Source organism: Chelonoidis abingdonii, chromosome 4 (assembly GCF_003597395.2).
Source record: "Chelonoidis abingdonii isolate Lonesome George chromosome 4, CheloAbing_2.0, whole genome shotgun sequence".
In the NCBI taxonomy this organism is placed as follows: Eukaryota; Metazoa; Chordata; order Testudines; family Testudinidae; genus Chelonoidis; species Chelonoidis abingdonii.
The window spans coordinates 47197789-47222950 of record NC_133772.1 but is presented as its reverse complement, the minus strand read 5'-3'; the positions used below and the strand labels follow the sequence as shown (position 1 = coordinate 47222950).

Genomic DNA, 25162 nt, shown 5'->3' with positions numbered 1-25162 from the left:
GAGAACTGTGTGTGTTTGGTTCTTATGGATTCATTTGGTTTTATTACAAGGAACACTATCTTTTGCACATTACATTGACTTGATGTAATGTCTATTGATCTCTCACACATTAATGAAACTTTAGCATTTAGACAGCAAATTACTTTGTTCTGAAAACACCAATCTGACTGTAATTAAATAAAGAAGGAAAGACATTCTTACCAATATACACAGTGTGCTATCTGAATATTTCCTAATGCCCGAGCCAAAATGAATCTGACTAAAGAGTTGTCCAGGTATGTTTCATACTTCAACGCCTAAAATGTAAGAAAATCAGTCAATTTTTAAAATTAGATTATACACTGACTTGGGTTGTTTTTGGGGGGTTACCTATAACATTTGAGGTTCAGTGGTGGCCAGAGGATCCTTAGGGGTTCAGAGCAGAGTACAACTACTAGCTCTGGCTATTAATTCCAGATCATCTGTGAAAGTTTAGATGATTAAAATACCACTACAGCTTCAGGTGTGTCTTTTATATCAGTTTTTCAAAGAGAGTGACCAATAGACTATATATTAAAACAAGTTACCAAGGATGTAAGTAATAACATTTTTCCCACCTCTATCCTTACTCAGGAGAATACAAATGGGCAGATATTTATTTTGGCTCAGATTGACTTATGTCCTTGACCTATTGCCTTTCAAGGTCACTCCCTTGCTTTTTGCTCAATAAATCAGCTTATACAATTTATATGGGATAAAAAACAGCCTCATTTGTCACCCAAGACCCTTAAAACGTTCTGGGCAACTGGAAGTATAGGGTTGCCAGATTTGCATCTATATTATCTAGCATTTCAAATGTGTCCTATTGTAAAGGTGGTTCCCTCTCCAGTGTCTCTGTACACATACCAGCCTGGTTTGAGACCAAAAAACCATCATGCTTAGCTATGCCATTTGGTTCCCTCTCTTCTATTACAAACCTTAAGAGATACCGACTCCCTTAAAGAAAAATCCAGTCTTTGTGTCTACATGGGGCATCCTGCAATGTGTTAAGATGATTACAGCGTCTGATCTTACTAATTCTCTTCATCTACCACTATGGGATAACCAGTGCCTCAGGATCAAGGCCAACTCCACACTTAATCCTTTTTCTATCCAAATTGTCTAACAAATTAAAGATACAAGGTGATAAATCATCAAGGGAGACCAAACAACAGATACCACTGTGTCTCAGTTCCTTCTTTCAGCAGCCACGCTTAAGGATTCATGAAAAGATAGGGAAAGAATTGATCTATTTCAACTCTCTCACCTCTAGAAGAATACGTTAAGAAATAAGGAAACAAAGTTAACTTTGGAGGAACTGCTTAAAGTGGCTTAATGCTCAATCTCAGTCAAAGAAAAATGGGGAAAAAAAACCAGCACACAACTTAGCCTTAGTACCACAACAGAAATCCAGGAAGGTAACTGGCTTAACCTGAAAGATACTTCAAGTTTTTATCCTTACAATTCTTCCAGAACAAAAACAGGCATTACTGGACTCCAGAACTTTTGTTTAAGTCTCAATTGGTAACACATGGCAAATGTTGGAGATGCAGAGAGCCACATGTCAACATTTCACACATCTTCTATACCTGTCAAAAATGCATGTGTTCCAGATCACCATATTCAGTGTGCTCTCAAAAACATGAAGTGTCACCATCCTTCTTTGTCCAAGCTTGTGTAGTATAGGGGTGCTGGATGACTTGTTATTACTAGATGGCATGAAGAAATGGATTGCAGTAACTACTGTAGTGGCCAAAAGTTATTTTGAGAAGATGGAAATCTTCAGTTCCTCCTTCATACACACAGACTGGGTTAGTGAGAGCACTCTACTATTGCACTGGAAAAAAATACTGTCTAATAGAAGTGCTTGGAAAAAAATTCCAGGATGTCTGGTCCTACATGAAAATTATTGCTTACTTTTGCTGTCTAGTATACACACTGCTATCCCAATATAACAAGACCCGATATAACACGGGTTCGCATATAGCTCGGTAACCTCAGGGCTCCAACAGCGCTTTAAAGGGCCTGGGGCTCCGGCTGCTGCAGGGAGTCTGGGGCCCTATAAATCACCGCTGGAGCCCTGCCACTGCTACCCCGATATAACCTGGTTTCACCTACAACGCAGTAGGGATTTTTCGCTCTCAAGGACAGCGTTGTGGTGGGGTAGAGGTGTAATAGTCCCTGATACTCAAGGTTGTTTACTCACTTATTTACCTATGTAGTCATTTTAGTAATTGATGCTTTGCATTACCTTTATGAGGTCATGCCCTCCCCCCACTTCTCCCCACCAGGTTTTGCAAATAATGAATGTTGAATTTTGTTATTTATATGCTATTTCCATCTTATGCATTTATATGTTTTGTTTCATAGTGTGTTTATTTTTATTGTTTTTATAAAGGTAAAGTTTAAAAAGCGACCATTTATTTAGTACATAGAAGTCTCACATGAATCCAGAAGGTGCGAGTATAATTCTATTTTTTGTTCTACCTAACCCAGCATGTAACCTAAGTAACTTATTTAATATCACTCACAGCACCTCTCTGAACCTAGCCATCTAATGGCAACACTAATTGAAAAAGGACCCAGATGTGTGTTTTCACACACAAAATATACAAAAAATGATTTGTTCATCAAGAGTTCTAATGTTGGAAAATGTACAAAAAGGGTCAGCAATAAATCTCACCTGCACAAACTGAGGGAGAAAGTCTGTTAACTCATCATCACTTATTGCCTCAATCCAATTCACAGCTGTGGTTCGCACTTCCTGATCTGCAAACCTGCAAGAGTATCACAAGTCCACACTCACTGTTTGTTTTAACTTCAGCAGAGATACACAACTAAGTCTTGAGAGCTAACCTTTATTGTTGTAGTGCTTGCACGCCCCCAACAGTATCAGGCCCTCCACATAGAAGGCACAGTTTAAACACACAAGTCCAGGGATACCTACCCTCTAACAATGTGTCTTAACAGCTTGCTTAGACAGCAAACCTATTCTCATAGTAAAAGGATAGATTTTGAGGTGAGTCACTTAAGTCTACTCTTGTAATGTCACAGTAGGATGTCGATTTGGCTGAGTTTATCAAAGAAATTAAATCAGCTTTTGAAATGCTGACAAGGGGTTTTTTGGTATAAACATTTAGGCCATATTTTACAAGTGAAGAAAATTCTCCTATCAATGATAGTTTAGAAGTCATCTTTTGTTGGCAATCAAACCTTTTCTGTGTACTTTTTTAACTAGAAATCCATTAAATAGCTATTTCTAACTATGCAAGCCAAACAATTTAAGTTAATGGAGGCTATAACTTGTTAACAAAAATTACAGATTGTGCAGTGGACATTAACTTGTGTTAATTCAACAGCTGATGTCCAATTCTACAGTGAATTACAAATTAGCATGCTAACTATCTGCACAATACAACAACACTGGGAAAAAATTAAACACCCAATATAATTTATGGAATTCACTTACTTTGAATCCAGTAGTTCCATAGCAGTCAAAGGAGGTAGGGGAGGCCACTGCTGAAGCAGTGAGTATATTTCAGGAAGACTTGCCCAGTCCCAGTGTGGGGCACTAGCTAATATTTTTGGAAGGCTTTGTGTGTGTCCACGGCAATAATGTCGCTTCTCCCACAAAAATTCTTTATCTTCCTTTGATAGCCTGCAGACAGTCCAAACAGCAGTTTAGTTTATAAGAATGACTATCTTTACTCTGAAGAATACCAAAGCCCTTGCCAAAGTACATACATAAGTCACTTCATCTACCTCCAAGTCTGAATACAACCTAAAAGTTTAAAGTGGGCAGTGAGGAAGATACCACTGAAATGGTAGATTGCTTTGAGCAGCAATCGGAACTTTATCATTTTAAGTTTCATCTGAAATGGAGCAGAGCCGAACGCCATACTGCAGTGTTAGTTCAACACAGATGACACAGGAAGACCGTCACGTACAATATCTTAATTTCTCCTAGTGATCTCTCAACCGTATATAGCAGCTTCAGGAAACCTACTTTTCAACTGTTCTGTGAAAAGTTAACTTACTACATAGATTCCCCTCAAAAATGGGTTCTTGTGTTTCCAGTTCAACTGAAACTCTTCATAATGAGAGCTGCACACAAGCCTCATTTATGTGAAAGAAATGGGGCACATGTGGCTGTAGATTGTATGTCAGCCTTTAGTAGGGGCGACAAGTTTTAGGTGATAACAAGCAACACTGTGTCCCATCTCCTTCCCAGCTAAGGAAAAAAAGGGTCAGGATATAGTCACATAGGAGGCTCCCCTCACAACAGCATTTCAGCCTTATTAATGGAGAACGTTGTGCTGTTTATGAAGTTAAGAAGGTTAAGCGTATTCTAAATACAGAATCCTGGCCAGTAGTCCTGTTGTAATACAGGAACTGATGTTAACAGATATGGCATTTATAACATTATCAGGTGCTCCCCTTAGAACTCTAGTCTGTCATTTTCTCCTTCCTTCTCCAGTTCTCTCGTAGCCTTGCCACATTTTAAATATCCACTGTCCTCCTATCCCAAAAGCCAGAAATTCATTCACAGCACCTGCCAGATCATTAATTTGCCAACACTGTCTTACAGTCTGAAGAGCTCCAAGCAAGCACATTTTGCAGAAAGGCGTCAAAAAGAGAAAAGTCTAGTATAACAAAGGAGATGCCAGGGTACAAGCTGTGGAAAAAACAAGTAGGGGTTGTAATTTCAAGAAGACGGTTCTCTGGGGTACATAAAGAACACTTAAGCCAGTCACAGGACTTCAAAAACACTAAACTAATATTTCAGACTAGCACAGAGGAAATTTAACTAAAGTTATGGACTTAAGTCCCTCTTCACAGAGTTCCTTACATGTAGAAAGATAAAATATTGCTACAATACATTAACATACCCAAGGGTGCCATCTCTGGCAAGGATAGCAAGAAGACGCTCCTTTACATTTTTTTCCAATGTTTCTATTGAATGATGTACCAAATCGTTTGCAGCTTGAGGAATTTTGTATACAATATCAAAAGCCAGGGAGGGAAAGTCAACCTGAAAAATTAAAACAGAAGCTAGTCTTTAAAAGCTTTCAGAAAGCGGAAACTGCTCCCTTAGCGCTGAACTACTGCATCAGTGATCACTTACCACTGTTTTTACTAGGGCTGTCAAGTGATTAACAGTGCGATTAATTGTGATTAATTTTTTTTTTTAAACAACGCCATTTAAATTTTCATATTTTCTACATTTTCAAATATATTGATTTCAGTTACAACAAAGTGTACAGTGCTCACTTTATTGATTTTTTACAGCAAATATTTGTAATAAAAATATTTTTCAATTCACCTCACACAAGCACTATAATGCAATCTCTATCATGAAAGTTGAATTTACAAATGTAGAATTATGTATAAAAAACCTGCATTCAAAAATAAAACAAATGTAAAACTTTAGAGCCTGCAAGTCCACTCAGTCCTACTTCTTATTCAGCCACTCACTCAGACCAACAAGTTTGTTTACATATGCAGGAGATAATACTGTCAGCTTCTTGTTTACAATGTCACCTGAAAGTGAGAGCAGATATTCACATGGCACTTTTGTAGCCAGCGTTGCAAGATATTTACATAGCAGATGCTCTAAAGATTCATATGTCCCTTCATCTTCAACCACCATTCCAGAGGACATGTATCCATACTGATGACATGTTCTGCGCGATAACAATCCAAAGCAGTTCAGACCGACGAATGATCACTTTCATCATCATCTGAGTCAGATGCCACCAGCAGAAGGTTGATTTTTCTTTTTTGATGGTTCGGGTTCTGTAGTTTCCGCATCAAAGTATTGGTCTTTTAAGACTTCTGAAAGCATGCTCCACACCCTGTGTCTCAGATTTTGGAAGGCACTTCAGATTCTTAGGCTGAGTGCTGTAGTTATCTTTAGAAATCTCACAATAGTACCTTCTTTGCATTGTGTCAAATCTGCAGTGAAAGTGTTCATTTTAAAAACAACATGCTGGGTCATCATCCGACAGTACTATAATATGAAATACATGGCAGAATGCAGGTAAAACAGAGCAGGAGACATACTATTCTCCCCTCAGGAGTTCAGTCAAAATTTAATTAATGCATTTTTTTAAGCAGGGTCATCAGCATGGAAGCATGTCCTCTGGAATGGTAGCCGCAGCATGAAGGAGCACACAAATGTTTAGCATATCTGGCAGTAAATACCTTGCAATGCCGGCTACAAAAGTGTAATGTGAATGCCTGTTCTCACTTTCAGGTGACATTGTAAACAAGAAGCTGGCAACATGATCTCCTGTGAATGTAAACAAACCTGTTTCTCTTTGTGATTGGCTGAATAAGAAGTAGGACCAAGTGGACTTGTAGGTTCTATAGTTTTACACTGTTCTGTTTTGAATGCAGTTATGTAACAAACAAAAATCTACATTTGTAAGTTTCACTTTCACCATAAGGATACTTAATTATGGTTCTTGTATGAGGTGAACTGAACAATACTATTTCTTTTATCATTTTACAGTGCAAATATTTGCAATAAAAATATAAAGTTAACACTGCACACTGTGTTGTAGTTTAAATCAATATATTTGAAAGTGTAGAAAAACAGGCCACAGTAGTTAATAAATTTAAATTGGTATTCTATTGTTTAACAGTGCGATTCAAACTGCGATTAATCACAATTTTTAATTGTGATTAATTTTTTTTTTTTTTAAGTTAATCGCACGAGTTAACTGCGATTGACAGCCCTAGTTTTTATACTGGTATTTTGGTTTGGTATCACCTACCATACCCTGCACAATGAAGAGGTTCCTGTGGCCCTCGCCTCCCAAGTGATATCAATCTATTTCTGCCAACAGATTAAATTCTTGATCACTTATGGCATACAAACAGTATGTATTCGAGTCAAAACAAAAACACTAAAGTAAATCAGAAAAAATATTACCTGCAAAACTATTTTTTCCATGAGATTTCCTCTTTTATGGGCAGTTCCTGATGCTGCAGTCACATGTGATGAAGTCCAAAAGTGTAAGAGCTTAGTCCCACAAGTTAACAAACTAAGAACACAAAGGAAAAAGCACAGTATTTTCAGTAACTATATCTTGTGTCTACTCCTCAAAAAGTTAGTTGTTAGAAACAGTAAGAAATCTGGGAAGCGCAAACACCCATTAGAAGAAGATGGTAGCTCACAAATGATAGAAATATTAATCTGCTGTATCTTCATAATTTAAATGGACTATCAGCAGGTTCTCTATAATGGCAAAAGTTTGTCACAAAACATAGATGTTCTCAAACAATAACCTTCCTTGAAAGAAGAAACTGTTTTTATTCCAAAAAGAGGTTCTATACTAAGCTTCTGGACACAGAGGGAACACTGGAAGCATGCCATTTGTTGGCAACTGTGTTTTTGAGCAGCCAAAAGAATATCACTACAAAGAATAACTTCATTCTCCTATGTATGTTCATCTGACTATCTTCCATATTTATTTTTTAAGTCCTCAAAATGCTTGAACCTGTGAGCAGCTATAAGCCAGCAGAGGCAGAAGGATAAAGTTCAATATTGAAATGGTGGACTTGGCTAAGAGAAAAAAGTTTAGCCTCTCAGATAAATAAAATGAAGCACAGGTTACCCATGTGGAGCAAATAAAGCTTGCAACCAAAGTAAATATTCTACAGGCAACAATCCTGCACCAACAAGGGGATAGGACTTGGGATCTTTTTTCATCTCTAGCTTCTATTATTTGATCAAACCACATATTGGTTTAGCTGCAGATGCAACATTTTGCAACTAACTTCATATTACTACTAAAAAATTATACTATTAGTATGAGTGGCTGCAATTATATATTTACAGAGTTCTAACAGTGTGCTGGGCATTGAATAGAACAGATAATTCCTGCCTCAAGTAATCAAAAAAACCTTTAGTCAATACAGTTTAGTTTCATGAGAAAGATGTAAAGGGATGATCAAGCTTTCAGTATGTTGGGGAGAAGGGGCTGGGAAGGAAGAGGGGGAAGAGAAGAGGCAGTGATACCGTGGTCTTTATTAATATGGACGTTCATAATAAAAAACCCAACCACCAGCTAATTGTGCCACTGAAGAACAAACGAACACAGAATTACAGTATTCTTTCATGCACTTGTTAGTTCCCTTATGTGGTAGCAAGAATGGAAGAGCTGTATCCTTTCCAAACCCCCACTTCATCACGAGTGCTTCCAATCTGGCTTTAGATTCTCACAGCACAGTAATGACCTTTGAATCTTCAATGTTCTAGTGAGTAGCAATTTTTAGATCCCCTTGTTATTGATGTTATTTGAAAATGCAGCTGGAGTATTTGGCTTGTATCCCTCAACTACCTTGGCCTGCATTCAATTGTAGTAGTCCACTGTCAATCTGCGCTAGCATTTCCACATCTACTGTATGCAAGTTATTCATCCGACTTTAGTCCAACATTCCTTTGGATCCTTGTGCTTCAGGGAGCTGAAATAGTTCTCACATGTTACATACGATATATCCATCTCTCTGCCCTTCAAACTGTTGACAGGACTCTCTCCAAGTACCCCAACAATACGACATAATTGACAACTTGACATTCAGCTGAAGATAAGCACTATCCTATTTGGTAAAAAACACTTAGATGCAGGATCATAGGACCAACTCCTCAGCTGTACAAGGGCAGTTGTGCATCCCTGACAACAGGGAGTCCTCAGGTAGCACACGACCACTGTAATGCATCACTTCTTCATGAATGGTGCAGCGGGTATGGTCAGAGCACTCCTGTGCTGCAGAAATCTCAGCTGCTGAAACGGTCTCAGAGCAAGACTACACTGTGATAAAAAAATTCTGACACTAAGTGTCATAGCCCAGGGCAGCTGGTTTGGGCTCTGGGGCTGAAAAATATCCATGTAGCCCAAGTCTAAATGTCTATGTTGCAATTTTATAGCCCAAACCCTGCAAACCTGAGTCAGCTAACCCAGACTAGCCACGGGTGTGTTTTATTGCAGTGTAGACCTAAGGGTAAAATGCCGAAGCCTTCAAGTTGTGCCTGGGGACTAGCCTGGGGCAGATCAGCTCAAGATCAGAGGAGCACAAAGGTGACTATGGTTACCTTTGCATCCCCAGCCTGAGCTTTGCTCTTCAGCTTTCTTGAGCAAGGTTTGGATCTGGGCCAGTGGTCTTCAATGATAAAGAGCTTTCTAACATTTACCACTTTATCTTCACATTCCTTTAACTGAAAACTTTTACAAGGTATAGTAAGTTATTTTAATCCTACAATCCATATTTTAGTCATTAAGTCTGGTAAACGTCTGATCCATCTTCTGATTCTTCTTCCATGAGGCCTCTGAATATTCCCACTTATGAGTATCTAGAATCTCCTAGCCTATATTGGCCACCTACCTCTCCCTCATGGAGGATTCCAAGTGAAATGGCTCCAACTGTCTTAGTTCCTGCTGAAGAGCTGAAGGTTTAAAACTCAGTGTTCAAAAATGTTTCCCTTTAGTTTTAATTGTCTCCTGCCCCTTTGTACCCAGGGGAGGCTCCAGGCACCAGTGCACAAATGAATGCCTGAGGCCACAAGCCGCAGGGAGCGGCCTGCTGGTCACTGTGAGGGCGGCAGTCAGGCTGCCTTCGACGGCATTTCTGCAGGAGGTCTGCCGGTCCCGCGGCAACTCGGTGGTGGGTACGTCGAAGGCGCAGAACTGGCGGACCTCCCACAGGCATGCCGCTGAATCCGCGTTACCAGCGGACCTCCCGCAGGCGTGCTGCAGAGAGTCGCCTGACTGCTGTGCTTGGGGCGGCAAAATACATAGAGCTGCCCCTGTTTGTACCTACTTTTGTTTATAGTTAAGACTGCTGCTTTTCATTTAAAAAAAGTAAGAAAATTTCTTTATGGCAGAGGCACTGTATGGATCAGCAAAGCCGGTGAGAGCTGCCTCAAAATCCCTTCTGATAGCGGAGAGTCTTCAGACTGAGCTGACTAAAATTGGTATGGTGTAGGTCCAGCACTGATTTTAAAGAGCCACTCAAAGTTGTTATTCATACTATTGTAGAGAGTAGAGGCCATGACTAAGATCAGGGTCACATTGCACTAGATGTAGCTCTTATGTCCACTTTAACAGTATGCAGGTCTCTGAGCTTATCACTGAGTTCAATGTTGAGTATCCAGCACCAATAGCTAGGGACTGAGGAGTTTCTTGTGACTGTAGCTTTGTGTCCAGCATTAGTGGTATCAGTGTCCCCAGATCTATACTGTCAACTAAGTCCTTTGCAAAAAGAATCCAGCACTATTAAATAAGTGTGAATGTACAGGGGGAGAACACTAGTTACTGGCACATAAAAACTATTCTAAGAGACAGAAAATTAAATACCATGATCATTTACACTCTCCTTTAATCTGACCCCAGATTTACTTAAAAAAGTCACATAACACTTTCACTGTCTACAACAAGAAACCACTGTTCAGTGTCTGTAAAACTAGAAAGCCTTCAGTTCTAATCTCTGGGTGTAAATTTGTGAACCAGTAAACTTTTCGTAAATGTGGATAGGCTGGAAGTGATCTTTGTTACATACAAACTATATTTGTTTTGCTCAGAGCTTCCATAATCATTTTAACTACTGCATAAGCAACTTACAGAATTAGTGTACTACATTAGTAACACTAAGGCAGCTTAAATGTATAAATCAATTCTATCCACCTTTTTGTAGACAGGATTAGAGGCATCACTGTACTTGAGTTTTTAACTCTTTCAAAGTTTGATATGGTTTATCATAAAATAAAAAATAAGAAAAAGAAAACTTAGATAATAAACCAAGGTTACTGCTCTCATGTGAAGATTGAGACTCGAAGAGACTGACTGTTTCTAGACCACTAAAAATTGAATTTCACAAAAGGAATGCAAAGGAGAGTTCCCAGATGCCATTTTTTAAAGTAGCCTCTCATTTTCTCCAATCTCCATCATTAAGAGCACTGCAAGAACTGATTTCTCTCAATGAACACAGTCCAAAACAGTGTTCATATACAAGTCAATGTCCCTGGGTGAAAAGGTTTCGTTGATGCCCTATTGTTCAAGGTTGCATGAGCTGGATGAAAGCTCTTAAACTTTGAGTCAAACTCCTGCCGAGCAACTATTCTTTAGTTCAGCTAATTCCAACTAATGCTACTGGAAGGAATTGCGAGCCTTGTGAGAGAATAACTGAGGTCCCCAGAACTAAAATGCCTGATGAGGAAACTGACAGTCTACCTCAGCACAAAAGCATTGTGCTAGAACAAAACTAACCCATAAAACAACATGTTAAAGCATAAGTGTTTGCTTCAGAGAGCTTGCTGCTCTGCGGTGTCTGCGTTGACTTGCTTGGTGTGTTTCCCTCTATTCTGCTGTTGCACTTTTACTGCGTTCATATGTTGGACCATGCTTGTGTGTGCACACCCTGTGAGCCACTCTAGAAGCAGCTCTCTGACCAAATCTGTTCTACCCACCACATTGTTACAGCTCCTGTCTGCTTAACACTTGCATACATAGTGAACTCATCTGCCTCTCACAACCTTCTAGCAAATGGCCCTGATGCTGTTTTATCAAGTGCATTCTCTCCTTCCCTACGATGTTCTCAGTCAGTGGAAGAAAACAGTACATTTTAATTTGTCGACATGTGGACACACACTTGTGGTACGCTACATATATGTAATCTACATGTTCACAGATCCTACTGCTGGATGTCAGGATTGCCGTCAAGGATGCTCTCTCATGCTAAAACTTGCTGCCACTCTGAAGTACTGTTACCCACTGTGGTCTCTATCTTGGAAACTATCATTGTAAACAACAGGACGTCTGGTGCACTTAAAGAGCTAACTGATTATTTTGGCATAAGCTTTTGGGTAAAAAACCACGGGCGCCACGGGTGTCTTCCGAATGCTGGGGGTGAAATCATGAACAGTCTTGATTATTAAGTATATCCAACAGCCTATCAAACCGATCCTAATAGTCTGTTCTGTTAGGAGATGCAGACCCATTTGATATACAGGCATCTTAAAACAGATTCTCTATTAAAGATTGATCCTTCACATTCTAATTAGCAACGTAACTTCCAACGCAGCACAAGCATCACATCTGTATATACCGTATCATTCTATGAAACACAATGGGCACACGAAAAACAGCTTCGCTCGCACTTCGTGGCATCATCTAAACTCCTTAAAGACTTGGGCGCTAATAAAAATAAACACATTCTTGGATTCGCCTTACCGTCTACAATCAAAAAAAAAGAGGTAAACGAAACTTGACCCAACATCTCGGGCTTTTCTCTGTATTATATTAGATCAGCAGTGAAACTCCACTATTTGATTTAATATTCCAAAACACAGTGAGACACAAGACTGATTCTCCAATGGCCATTGTGAAATCTGGATGGAAAAATTGTTTCTGCTAAAATAAAAATGTCTAAAGACGACTCAATCAGAAGAAAAGTAAAGCATAGAATCTGTAAAAGGAAGTTACAATATATGGTTAATGCTTTTTCGCGTTCATCACAACGCGAAGTGAATTTTGGTGTTGAAATGTTAATATGCAATTTCATTATTCACACGCTGCATCACATCTCTACTGTCGTAACTAAAGACGCCGTTACGGCGGTCAGACCAAACGCCATCTAGCCCGGATCTGTCTACACATACACAAATGCCAGGTGCCCCAGAGGGAGTGAACCTAACAGGCAGGATCTAGTGATCTCTCTGCCACCCATCTCCAATCCTCTGACAGAGGCTAGGGACACCATTCCTTACCCATCTGCTAACAGCATTTATCGATCACACCACGAATTTATCTAGTTCTCTTTTAAATGCTGTTATAGTCCTAGCCTTCACAACCTTCTCAGGTAAGGAGTTCCACAAGCTGACTGTGTGCAATTTCTGAAGGGTCAAGGCAACAATCCTGCATCATCTCTAAGTTCAGAAGTACCTCTCAACGGATAAGATGTGTAAAATTACGTGTTCTTTCCAAGGAGCTGAACTGTCTAGTATTAATTTTTCCACTTCTTTTTGCTCAATATCAGAGCCTACAGATTTGGTTTAACAGCTCTACTTTTCTAAGTTTAATAATAAAGTCAAGCTTTGAGACAACAGGTTTTCCATCCAAACGAAGTGCTGTTTCATGTAAGCATTTACATGTACTGAAATGGCACACAAAGTAGAACCTTCAAATCTTGCTAAACACTAAAATTCAATGGACAGAGTAAAATTCACACAATTATTTTTCCTGCCTTGAAGTATTCTTTAGTTTTATTGTAATGTCAGTTTTAATACGCCAAAACCCTACACACTTCCTACATTAAATGACCTGGAATTAGCTTGAGAGACCACCTGTCTCTCAGGGATACACTGCCCAGTTACTATCAGCAGAGACGTTCAGGTTAGATCCCTCCGTATAACAGAAGGCAGCTACTTAGTCATTCTATATAGAGTTCCAGGGAATTTGAAACACTGTTCTGCCCTGGTGTAAAATAGCCAGGATTTTGTTGACCACAATGCCCATTTGTTTAACCTGGCCTTTGAAGAGATAGGGAACTAAGATATAGGCAGGTGTGTAGGTTTGTAGCATCTGGATTACAAGATGTTGCCTAGTAGAAGTGGAGAGTTGAACTGTGTATTTAAATTTATAATTTGAAACAAAGAGGTAGGTGCTCAAAGCCTATGTCTGGACACTTTTTATTGTTTTAAGTGTGATGAGGGTGGAGTGGTGGAGGTACTGAAACACAAACAGTGAATGGGTGAGGGGAGCCAATTTTTAACCCCCAGGATTAGAACACCATCAATGCACAGTTTTCCTCCTGCATTACCCGCCCCCTTTTCCCCCCCTCCATCTAAATTAACTCAAGGACACTTAAACATTCTCCCACACAGAAGATAAGATTTAATAGCAAAAAACATCTGATTTTCTTAAGTGAGCATTTAAAGAGTGTCTTCCTGCCAGTGACAGCCCTCCCATCTAAGATTTTTAAAATTATAATATACGCACAACTGTTGTCATACATTGCAAACAAGTGTTAAAACACACTGCTTGCATTTAAGCAAAGATTAGCTTATCACTGAAAAATGTTTAGTGACTCCAATGACAAGGCAAGCTTCCAGAGTACTTACAATACCGTAACAAGTTTTTTCCTCCCTAGATATTCAGGCCATAATTGAAGAAGCCTTCTTCCTGTTTTCCTTTTTATAGGTGCAAATTGTGCCCACAAAAAGGGAGGAGTTTTTTAAAATGTGAATTTTCCAACTGTTTAGAAATGTGAACAATCAGCATATTAGTAGAGAGCATTTGTTTCTTCCCTCTACCCCCACACTTTCAAAATTAACAGGGTAAAGTGCTACTCTAACCCAGACAGTATTAACATGTCAGACATTTGTGATAATAAAAAGTATAAGTTTACTAAGGAGTTCAACAGAATTAGCAGCTTAGATCGCTAACAGTACATTATGTAAGTATAGTTAGAAAATACTATAATAAAAAAAAAAGACAGGAATATTTTAGGAGCAGAAGCACTAAAATTACTTACAGTTCATCCCATTTAACCAGATAGAAGAAATTCTTGTATGTCCCAACCTTCTTGGACTGAACAGGTTTAAACAGATCTTTTCCATTATGGGTCAGAGAGCAAACCAAGTAGTATTTTTCATAACTGGAAAGGAACGGTCAGTATGTTGAAGCAGAAAGAACAAGAGATAACTGATTTGTAAAAAGGGACATTAGTTTAATAAAATTACTCACTTTGACACCCAAGCGGTAAGAATTCCATGGGCAGCAAATATTGTGAATTGCAGGTGCTCTGTGGCAGTCCATGCTTCCTTAGTGCTTCTATTTTTTGTTGAAGAATTGCTGCTACTGCAGCCTGAGTTTAAATGGAGGTGAAGAAGGGCATAGACTGCTGCAGTCAACTGGTCTATGCTCACTTGCACAGGGTTTTCAGGCTGCAATGAACCTAGATTATAATACATCTTTAATGCATATCTTCCTAAAACCACCATCTGAAACTATTCTGAAATAAGATTTAAAAAAAAGTTACTTACCAACTGAACCATTGCTAGTGTCATCACTGGGCTTCAAGGACACCTGCACAGTAAGTTATGGCAAATTTCAGAAAAAACATTGAAGCAGCTTACATCTAAATAACCCCAACTGCCATTCTCCTCAATGGCAAGCTTTGTAGTTTAAACGCATTACGATACCTGGAACACTGGGCCAGATTTAGGTTCACACTTTGGTCCCTTTGCACTCTTCTAGCACAAAAAGTCCATAGAAGCTACCATATGTGAATATCTGAGGATTCGCAGTGAGTGATCAAGACCAGAGCAAACTGCTCTGGAAAGCCACAATCAATGTAACAACTGCTACAGGACCATTAAAAATCAGAATAAATCAGTAGTGCTGAGGGTGCTCTAACTTACACCAATGGACTAGGGGAACACAAAGGTGGCATACGGATCAGCTACTCCAGAGGAAAAAGGACTGTTATGGTCAATATACCACTGCTAGAAAAAACTGAAACAGTAGTCAAGGTATTTTTTCTTTAATACGAGACTTATTTCTCAAACTATGCAACAAATTTAGTGTAAAGCATGAACTTATACACCTAGGGAGCACCCAACTTTTTCAAAAAAGTGTATTCTATCAGAAGTCTCTCTACCATACAGCTAACCTCTATATTTTATTCACTGAACAAAAAATAACTGATGAGACCTACTAGAAGTTAACGCCTTAATTTTTCCGTATTTGTTCCATTATTCCTTTTTAACAATTTCTTGTGTAAAAAGCAACTTGTAGTATGATGCAATACCTGAAAGCTCTTTCTTCCATTACATCACTGTCATGTCATGAAGGGGTACTGGTGTAGCATAAAGAATGGAAAACCTCTTACTGATAACTTCCTTTCTGCTAGGAGCACCTCACACAATTCTGCATGTCTGGCCTGCTTTCCTCACTCAGCAACTCCGAGAAGGATCAGTGTTTTGGTGCTCCATGGTCTGGCCACATCACCTCTGCTCCTGATGGCTGCCACATGAGTTATTCCCAAGCTGTGAAACTTGCATGAAATAACTGTACCTTAGACCAAGACAGTCATACAGTAACAATTCCACTTAATATCTGACCCTGGACTCACGAGCCATCCAGGCTGGGAGACGCTGCAAGCAGAAAGGAAGTTAGTGGTAAGAAATTCTGTTCTGCAGCTCTGTCTCCCCCACAATTCTGGACATCTGCAAAGCAATGGGCAGTGAAACAAGTTTGGCAGGAAAGAAGTACCCTGCCCTTTCTGTGAGCTTGCTCAAGTCTGTATTATTTCTGGGCTACTGCCTGCAGCACTTTCCTGCCAAAGGAGATCTCTGCAGAAGACAGAAGGTCCACCCTGCAGTGCTTTGAAGATGTTACCTGTAGACCAAGTGGCCCACTTTGCAAATTTCCAAAGTGAATTGACCTGCTTGTTTCACCCATGAGGTTGCTAAGAATCTCATGAAAAGCAACTTGATCCCTTTGGGACAGGAGCCTCTGATGATCTGTAGGTTTCCACAATACATAGTCTAATCTACCTATCAATGGCAGACTTGGAAGCTTTAAGTCCATGGCATTTAGCGTGGAAGGATAGGAATAGGGAGCCTAATCTTGTTGTGGATTCAGTATGCTTGAGAACTTTTCAATGTTCTTTTAATACCTACCGTGTGCCACTCCTTTTCAGTGAGATACGGGTTTGGACAGAATGAAAGAACGAAATTCTTGGGAAGTGTGGAAGGAAGTCAGGATTCTGGTGTCCTGAGCACCACTTTGTCCTTCTGAACACACAGCTCCTGTACAGTTAAGGCTGCTAGCTCCGATACACATGGCAGATCTGACAACTATTTTAAGAAATCAGTGTTAATGGAAAAATAAAGAAGACTGAAGTCAGAAGCTCGAAGGGATGGCTTGTCAGGGCCCTCAAAACTAGCAGTAGGTCCCACTTGGGGGAAAGAGTGGCCTGACCACTAGTCTGACAAATCAGACTGTGAAGGAATGTGGTTAACCTGTGGATTGTCTGTCAAGGAGCCCAAGGAGCCTGCGAACTGCATGGTACTAAGAGCGGACACCTGACATGCAATACGTATTGTACCAGGCTGCAATACGTATCTATGTTCCTGGAGAAAATTCAGAATGGCTGGAATTCCTGGGTTTGCACTGTGCTCTTGGCACCAATTGCTGCATATGGACAAGATAGAGGAGTTTGCTTTTAGTGTCAATACTCTCTTTGACTAAACCAATGTCTTAACTATGGAGGACAGATGAGCTTTCTGGTCAATAGCCAGGCTGTTAGTTGAAGCTGTTTTAGGTCTGGATGAAGAAGAGAACCTTGTGAGAGGATGTCTGGTCTCTGTGGAAGCTGAAGTGGGGGTTCCGATGCCAGCTCTATCAGGTCTGAGTACCAAGGTCTCTTTGGCCAATGAATTACCAGTATTACCTTCACCTTTTCTTGTTTTATTTTCTGGACCACCTTTTCCAGTAGTAGGAAAGGCAAATAGTCCCTGCAGCCAACTATGCAATAAGGTATCTATCCTCATGGATCTGGGTCTGCCTCCCCTGTGTAGTATTCTGGCCTCTTCGCATTTGTACCATCCACAAACTAGTCAGTTGAAGGGAGAGTGAACATCTAAACAAGGATATTCAAAACCTCTTGATTTAGGCACCACTTGGAGTTGCTGACCACGCTGAGCCAGGCTGCCTTTTACTTCAGACCCCCTTTGGGATGGATTGCTCAGGAGGGAAAAGAGGAACTGTTCTGCCCACCTCTTTGCACTGTTGCACTGTTATTGCACTGTTGCACTGTTTCTGTGTCTAGTGCCACCTCTTTGCTCCCCCTTGGTTGTTTACATGTGACTCTAGTTGTCATTGTCTTATTGAACAAGGACATGGTTCCCCCTTAGGATATGCTGGAACCGTCGCAGAGCTAGCTTCACTACTCTCAGCTCTAGGAAGTTTATGCTGTGAGCCTTTTCCTCCAGGCTCCAGAGGCCCTGGGCTATTTGGGTCTCCAAGTAAACTCTCCAGCCCGTCATCAGATGCGAGGACTTAAAGAACTGGAAGCCAGATAGGCATGCCACCATAGACATTGCCGTGGGCTGATCACCACTGTAGAGTTGAACACCTGTGTTGGAACCATACTTGATCTTTCACATGTTCCAGGGAGTGGTCCCACACCATCAGATTGAAGGCTTGAAGATTTCTGATGTGTGATTGTGCTGATGGCGTGAGCCCCATGCAGGACACCAGGAGTACCAGCAGTTTGAGACATAGCCTTATGGTAAGCCTCCTGAAGCTCTAGAACAAGAAAGATTCCTGGATGGAACCAGAGAACCCTTTTTGGCACTGATTATGAAGCCATGTGCCTTGAGGAGATTCAATGTCCGAGACACGCGCCCCTGTGCGATGCGGATTGTGATGGAGCTCTGATCAGGATGTCATCCAGGAAGGGGTGAGTTCCCTGTGACCTGATTCTGGCTCTGTCCCCAACATCCTTGTAAAAACCCTGAGAACCCAGGACAGGTTGAATGGGAGTGTTCAGTACTGAGGTTTCCTTTCATAGGCAAACCCCAGAAGTCTGTGATGGCATGGCATGATGGGGATATGGAGATAAGTTTCTGCTAGATCTACTGAAGTCAAGAATTCTCCTCCCCCTCCTCCAGGCCAGGGATGAGACTGTAGAGGCCAGGGTCTCTATCTACTCTGCAGAGAATGGGTCTGATAGCTCCCTCTCCTTCCCTCAAATGGGCTTCTGTACAACGAAGATGTAGAACACAGAGAACCTTTCTTCTGAGGAAACACACTATCACTCCCATATCCAGAATGAGATATTTTGGTCTGGATCAGACTGTTTTACAGGGTCAGTGGAGCTGGGTAACTGGATGAAGAACATATGAGATGAGCACCCCTGGCTTGCTACTTCCCTGACCCACTTGTTGAGGAAAACCATTCCTTTAGGAAATGGGAAATCCTTCCTCCTAGTTTCAGCTCTGGGCACAGGTCTGTGCGATCTTTGTCATAAAGTGGATATCGGCAGGTCGGAGGTGATCTCCATCATTGGAGATTAAGAGCAGGTTAGACAAAAACCTGTCAGCAATGCCCTAGTTAATACTTAAAAGTCTGCCACGAGTGCCGGGGACTGGACTAGGTGACCTCTCGAGGTCCGTTCCAGTTCTATGATACTCAGACTGAGGCTCGCAAGTGGTTCTTTAATGTGCCTCATGAGGCTCTTTGCAGCACATATTAAAACACTGAATTAGTTAGTAAAAGCATCCTGATTGGTTATGTTAGTAACCAACTGTAGTTGATTAATAATACCTGGTCAGTCATTTTGCTGAAAATGATATAATGCATTGACACTACTGCGGCACTTCTGGGTAATGCTGATTGCTACTTTGGCTCCTGACCACTGAGGTCTGAGTATCGATGCTCTGGACTTTCCCCCCAGACCTCAATTCCACTGTTCTCCCCTGGGGAATTTTATGTCTATTTGCTGGCACCTCTGTGAGGATAAGGAATGAAAGGAGTGCCTCTCTGACAGCCAAACAATGTTGTATTTTGTCGCATTGTCACCCATCACCTTAGGCACCCTTTCTCCAAAAAGGATGGACCCTGTAAACCTGGCCAAGCACAGACCTGCTTAGTGAGTATCCACCTTTCAGAGCCATGGCTCAAGCTGTGAACCTCACTGCATCTACTGAGGCATTGGCTACAAATGCTATTGCTAGGGAAACTCTTTAAAGTGGAGCCAAAGCCAGGCTGATCTCTATTCAAGGGCCTGAGATCTTCCAGGCAGGAAAGAGATGCTCTTCCAAAGCAGATTGTCGTCGGAGATGGTGAGAAGGGAGGGGAGCAGAGGAACCTTCAAAGCCCTTTTTAAAGAGGGAACCGGCATCTTTCTATCCAGAAGTCCTGAGGGCAGAACCCCACTTCTCAGGGAAGAATCCTATCCTGCTACAATCTCATCGATAGACCCCGTTCAGTTCTTGAACATTATACAGCCTGACATTGCACTTGTTAACATGCTAGCCCTTATCAGACTTGTTCCTTTTATCCCTAATCACCCCCTGGAAGGTTTCAGAGTCAGACAGCTCACCTTCATCAGTAAAGGAGTGGAAGGAGGACAATGACAACTTGTATCTCCTGGATTTTTGTGCTTCTTTCCTTTTTAGATTCTTCCCCTCCCCCCTTCACCTTTTCAGAGCACTCTGGAACTGTAGCTCGGCTGCAACTTTGGTAAGGCCTTTTGCAGCCTGTCTTCCTGTGGCCCGGGAGCCCTCTTCAGAGGTCTGACTCAGAATTCTGTCCTACTGGGTCCCATTTCCCCTCAGATCTCCCAGTCAGCTTGGGAATGAGGGAGACTGACTAGAAGCTTTGATTCTTTCTCCAAGGTGTTGAGGACCCACTTTAAGGCTAGGACTTCTGGTCCTGCAAGCCTCCACTCTTCGTTCAGCAGGGGTCCACTGTGACTTACCTGAGTGGAGTGATCAGGGTCCTTCTGACTTTCAGAGCCTCTCCCTGCTCTGCACTGGGGTTACTAGTCCTTTCCTGGCCCCATTAGAGTTGCAGCTGCCTCAGTGGGTAGGGGTCCCCACCTGCCTATTTGACTCCTAGCCCCAGGGTTAGAGATGGAAGGCTGGGCACAACTTGACATCTGCTGAGCCTGGAGAAGGCTGCCTCACCTATAAAGCACTGTTTGGATTTAACCCAGTGCTTTATCAGCTGCTCTGTCATGCCTGGAAGGGGCAGAGGAGACAGCATGGAAATGCTGCAGCAAAGGCTCAAGGAGGGCTAAACCAAGCCAGGGAGAAGAAGAAATGCTGCAGGAGAACATTGATCCCACTGCCCAAAAAACTAGGCAGAAGTGTTAAAATATGAGAAAGGGTGAGAGCAAACAAAAAAACAAAACAAAAAACACACCCACCCACCAAACCCTGCCACTGCCTGTTGCTATAGAGGCAGAGGATTTGAGAAGAGCAGAGGGGATACATCTAGACCACAAGGAACAAAAACACACTGATTGGCCTTGAGTTGCCTGCAAGAGATAGGAGAGCAGTCCAAGCATCCTCCAGAATGGTGGAAGATACTGGGCTGCAGAAATTGGGAATAAAATGCACAGGAAATTCACATGCCTAGACCAAATGAATGAGGGCATGCTGGTCAAATTCCAACTCCAATAAACGCTCACCATGCAAGTTCTCCCTTAGTCTACACTAAACTAAAACTTTCTTTTAACTTCTTGTCCTAAATCAGGTAAAGACTATAAATGATTAAATAACTGATAAATGATCACATAGACAGCTAAATTTAAGACATGGATGAAGTGAATCTTATGCACCTCATAGGAGTGTCACAAAATTTTGTTATATACTTATTTGTTGCTGATATGCTCAATTAGTCAGATAAGAGTTTAGATTATAAATATAGATAAAACCTAAGAATCTTGTAGTTATCAAAGATCTTAAAGTTTGGAAAATCAGTTCTCAGAAAAGAGCTAATTATATTTTCACTCACAGAGGCTGCCATGTCTCCACATTTATAAAAACACTCAGAAAACCTGGGACGACAAGTGCTATATACACACACAAAGCATTACTACAACATGATTATATGCATATTTTTATCCAAAGATCTATTGTTTATTGTTACCCCTTGACTCGTGGCAACTGCTAAACATTGTATGTAGAGTTTCAATGAAGACTATTAGAGAATTCCAATTAAATGCAATTTTTTTCCTTCTCCAGAAGTGAATTTCACTTACCCGTAACAAGGGTAATTTAAGTAAATATTTATTGCAACAAGAAACAAATAGATTTTTTTTTTTATATTAAAACAGATTACAGAAGTACACCAAGTTTTTATTATGAGATCATGATTCCACACTCTATATGTGAGGATTTTTACATTCTAAAGACCACGTTCATTTTCAAAAGTTTTCTTTTAGGCTATGGAGCAAAGAAATTTTGGAAACTGATCCAGTAAGGTTTGGAGTAACTTTTTTTTTCCTGTGACATTCCGTGGAATACAGACATTTTTATGCAGGTTTTCAACACTTCCATGCCAAATTTTACTTTTCAGAAGCAGTCTGAAAGGGACTGTCTGTGACTCACTGTTTAGGTTGTTATAGTGCCTGAGAAGTTTACATTTGATAACTGGTTGGTGAAATCTAAGTATATATCTCAACCAATTTACAAACACTACTGCCATCACAATGGTGAACCCAGGAAGGTTGGTGCCAGTATGATCTTAGCAGTGGGACAGCAAAAGGCACAGCTCTGCAAAACTCTGGCTTTTACGTTTTTGGTAGAGTTTTACTCCTTTCTGACAAAAAACAATTTTCCTTCTAATAAAGATCCCCTTTTGGTATAAGCTAAGTCAGATCTTGTCAAAAAGTAAGCCAACATCACAGAAACAAACTGGTCAATTAAGATGGCTTTTGGATGAGAATTTGCATCATTTAGGAGCATCTCAATATTCAGAGAAGATGGGAGTTTTGAAGTGCAATTGGTAGTTTACACACTACAAACAAGAACATTGATCATTGCTCATAAGAAAGAAGTTCCTATCACTGCAGGAGGGCATGAACTAACCATTAAAGCTTCATTCAAATTTAGTGCACCCACTGCCATGCACAAGTCCACGCAGCACAGTCTCAGGTTCTTGTATTGTACCCATATAATATGTGAAAATATTACTCAGAGTAATTTCAAAAAAACATTTAGATAGAGGATGCCAAAAGTTCAAATATTCTTTTGAACAGACTGAAGAGGGAATTTTTTAACCAAGCCTTCCACATTTGGTAGAAGTGTCCCTTTAAACTTTTTTTTAAAAATCAACCTACTTAGAAATATTGCAGGAGGTTTCAGTTATCACTGCTTCTGAAATAACTTCTTAATAAAAACGAGGAGTCCTTGTGGCACCTTAGAGGGCTGGACCACAAAAGCTTATGCCCAAATAAATTTATTAGTCTTTAAGGTGCCACAAGGACTCCTCGTTGTTTTTGCTGATACAGACTAACATGGCTACCACTCTAAAACTTTTTAACAAACACCGATAGAAGTATTTTATCAGAATGCCATTGATACAATGTGTTGAAGTTCACATGATAAACATGTTTACCTCAGGATTTTTACTCCTTGGGAGATTAACAGCCCTCCTCAGCTTCTTTACAGAGTTTGTTATTGCTTGAGTTTCTACTCCATCCAGTGCATAACAGATTTTTCTTACAGCCTTGATTACATGATCTACTGCTTTCTGTTGGTTCTAGTGAGAAAAGCACACAGATAAAGAAAGGAAGAATTTTGATTATGTTTGCACAAATTGAGACTGCTGCAGTCAAAAAAAAAAAAAGTCAGTCAGAAAAAACACACACACACAGTTTTGGACATTATCTACAGATATAGCTGCTCAGTTCCACTAAAAAGTTAAGTTTTTAAACTAAAAATCATGGTTTTGAAATCATATGAGTTGACATCAACTTATAAAGTACAAGTCAAGAATTTTTCCTTGAACTAAACTGCTTATGCCTCATTTACCAAGGTATGAATCACAGGCCTGGTATAGATCCTAGTATATATCCTCCCAGAAAGAGCTTGCAAGATTTCTAGTCATATCTTCCTTTTACATCTGTATTTCATGATACAGAGACAATTAGGACCAAATCTTCAGCTCATGTAAATCCACCGGCTCTAATGGAGTGTGATTCAATGTGAAGGAGGAATAGTATGAATAAACAATGATTCTGTTCAAATGCAGACTTAACATCATTGTGTGGCTCCATACTTCAGACTTTACACTATTTAACCTCTCTTCTTATTGAGGTAATGGTCTGCAGAAACCTTACCTCAATCACCACATACCAAATTTTTTGCAATGAGACAGAAGTGCTCCACACTAGCTTCTTACAGCCTTGCCTCATCCACTATCAAAATTGGGCAGTGATTGAGACCAGAGTGAGAATAGTGACTATGTAACTGAAGATCACGTAGACACATGCGTGCATGCTGGAGAACATGGCTTAGTAGTAACCGTCACGGCAGCACACATGCCTTTTTGAACCCTCACAGCCCCTCCTCGGTGTAGTTATCAGCAGTGCTGTCCCAACCCCACTCTATTCTTTCACACTGAAAGTCAAAACTGGAGACTGATGCAGAACGGATGGAGAGTTGGTTATGGAATACATGTCTGCACCCACTTCTCAAAGAACAATTACAGCATAAGTAGATCATTTTTCTTTGAGTAATAACAGACATGTATTTCACTCAAGTGAGTCAAGCAATAATGGAAGGAGGTGGGGCTCAGTGTCTACTTAAAATAACTGAAGAACTGCCTGTCCAAAGCTTGCATCTGATCTACAGATAGTTGTAATAGCATAGTGTTTGGTAAAAGTATGCACGGAAGACCAGGGAGTGGCCCTGCTTGTGTCCAATAGAGACACATCACTGAGAAACATGACTGAAGCTGCCTAGGTTCTCATCAACTGAATGAGTCTACTGGGGAGGTGAAGTCTGGGCTAGCCCACACGCTGTCATAATAAAGGATGTAATCCATTTGGAAATCATCTGTGTGCCTGACCCCTCTTCTGATCCACTCAGACATGAAGTTGAAGCGATGCACAAAAGTTTAGTGCTTTTCAGATAGAACACCAAGGATCATCATACAACCAACAAATTAATGTGCTGCTCATCTGCATGCAAATAAGGCTTAGGAAAAAGATACAGGTAAGTTTACTGGTTGGTTGGTTAAGGTGAAACTGTGAAACCACTTTAGACAAATTTTGGGCGTGGTCTGAAGGACACCTTGACTTTGAAAAACCTATGTATAGAGGCCAGGCCATTAGGGCCTGCAGTTCACTTACTCTCCTTGTGAATATAACAATAATACTGTCTTTTGGCAAAGAGAAAGACAGGGAACAAGTTGCTAAGTGCTCAAATGGAGGTCCCATGAAGGAAGCCAGCACAGTGTTATGATCCCACAGAGGAACACCTGCTTTTACAGGTGGAAAAAAAGGCAGACAACGCCTTTTAGAAATCTTCCATAGAGCAAGAGAAAAATATGGAATCCACTTACCTTGCTATTAATGGTTAACATTAGCTATTTGAACATAAAAAGTATTTACATTGTTT

General features: G+C 40.5%; 1 protein-coding gene across 1 annotated transcript in view; it reads right to left on the bottom strand.

Annotated features, from left to right (window-relative positions):
- Positions 1–25162, bottom strand: part of PIK3C2A (phosphatidylinositol-4-phosphate 3-kinase catalytic subunit type 2 alpha) — a 98755-nt gene that overhangs the window by 30370 nt on the left and 43223 nt on the right. The window contains 10 exon segments of the mRNA XM_032799235.2: positions 202–296; positions 2702–2795; positions 3488–3676; positions 4908–5050; positions 6956–7067; positions 12252–12428; positions 14554–14676; positions 14766–14976; positions 15065–15107; positions 23157–23300. Coding sequence (XP_032655126.1) covers positions 202–296; positions 2702–2795; positions 3488–3676; positions 4908–5050; positions 6956–7067; positions 12252–12428; positions 14554–14676; positions 14766–14976; positions 15065–15107; positions 23157–23300 — 1331 coding nt within the window.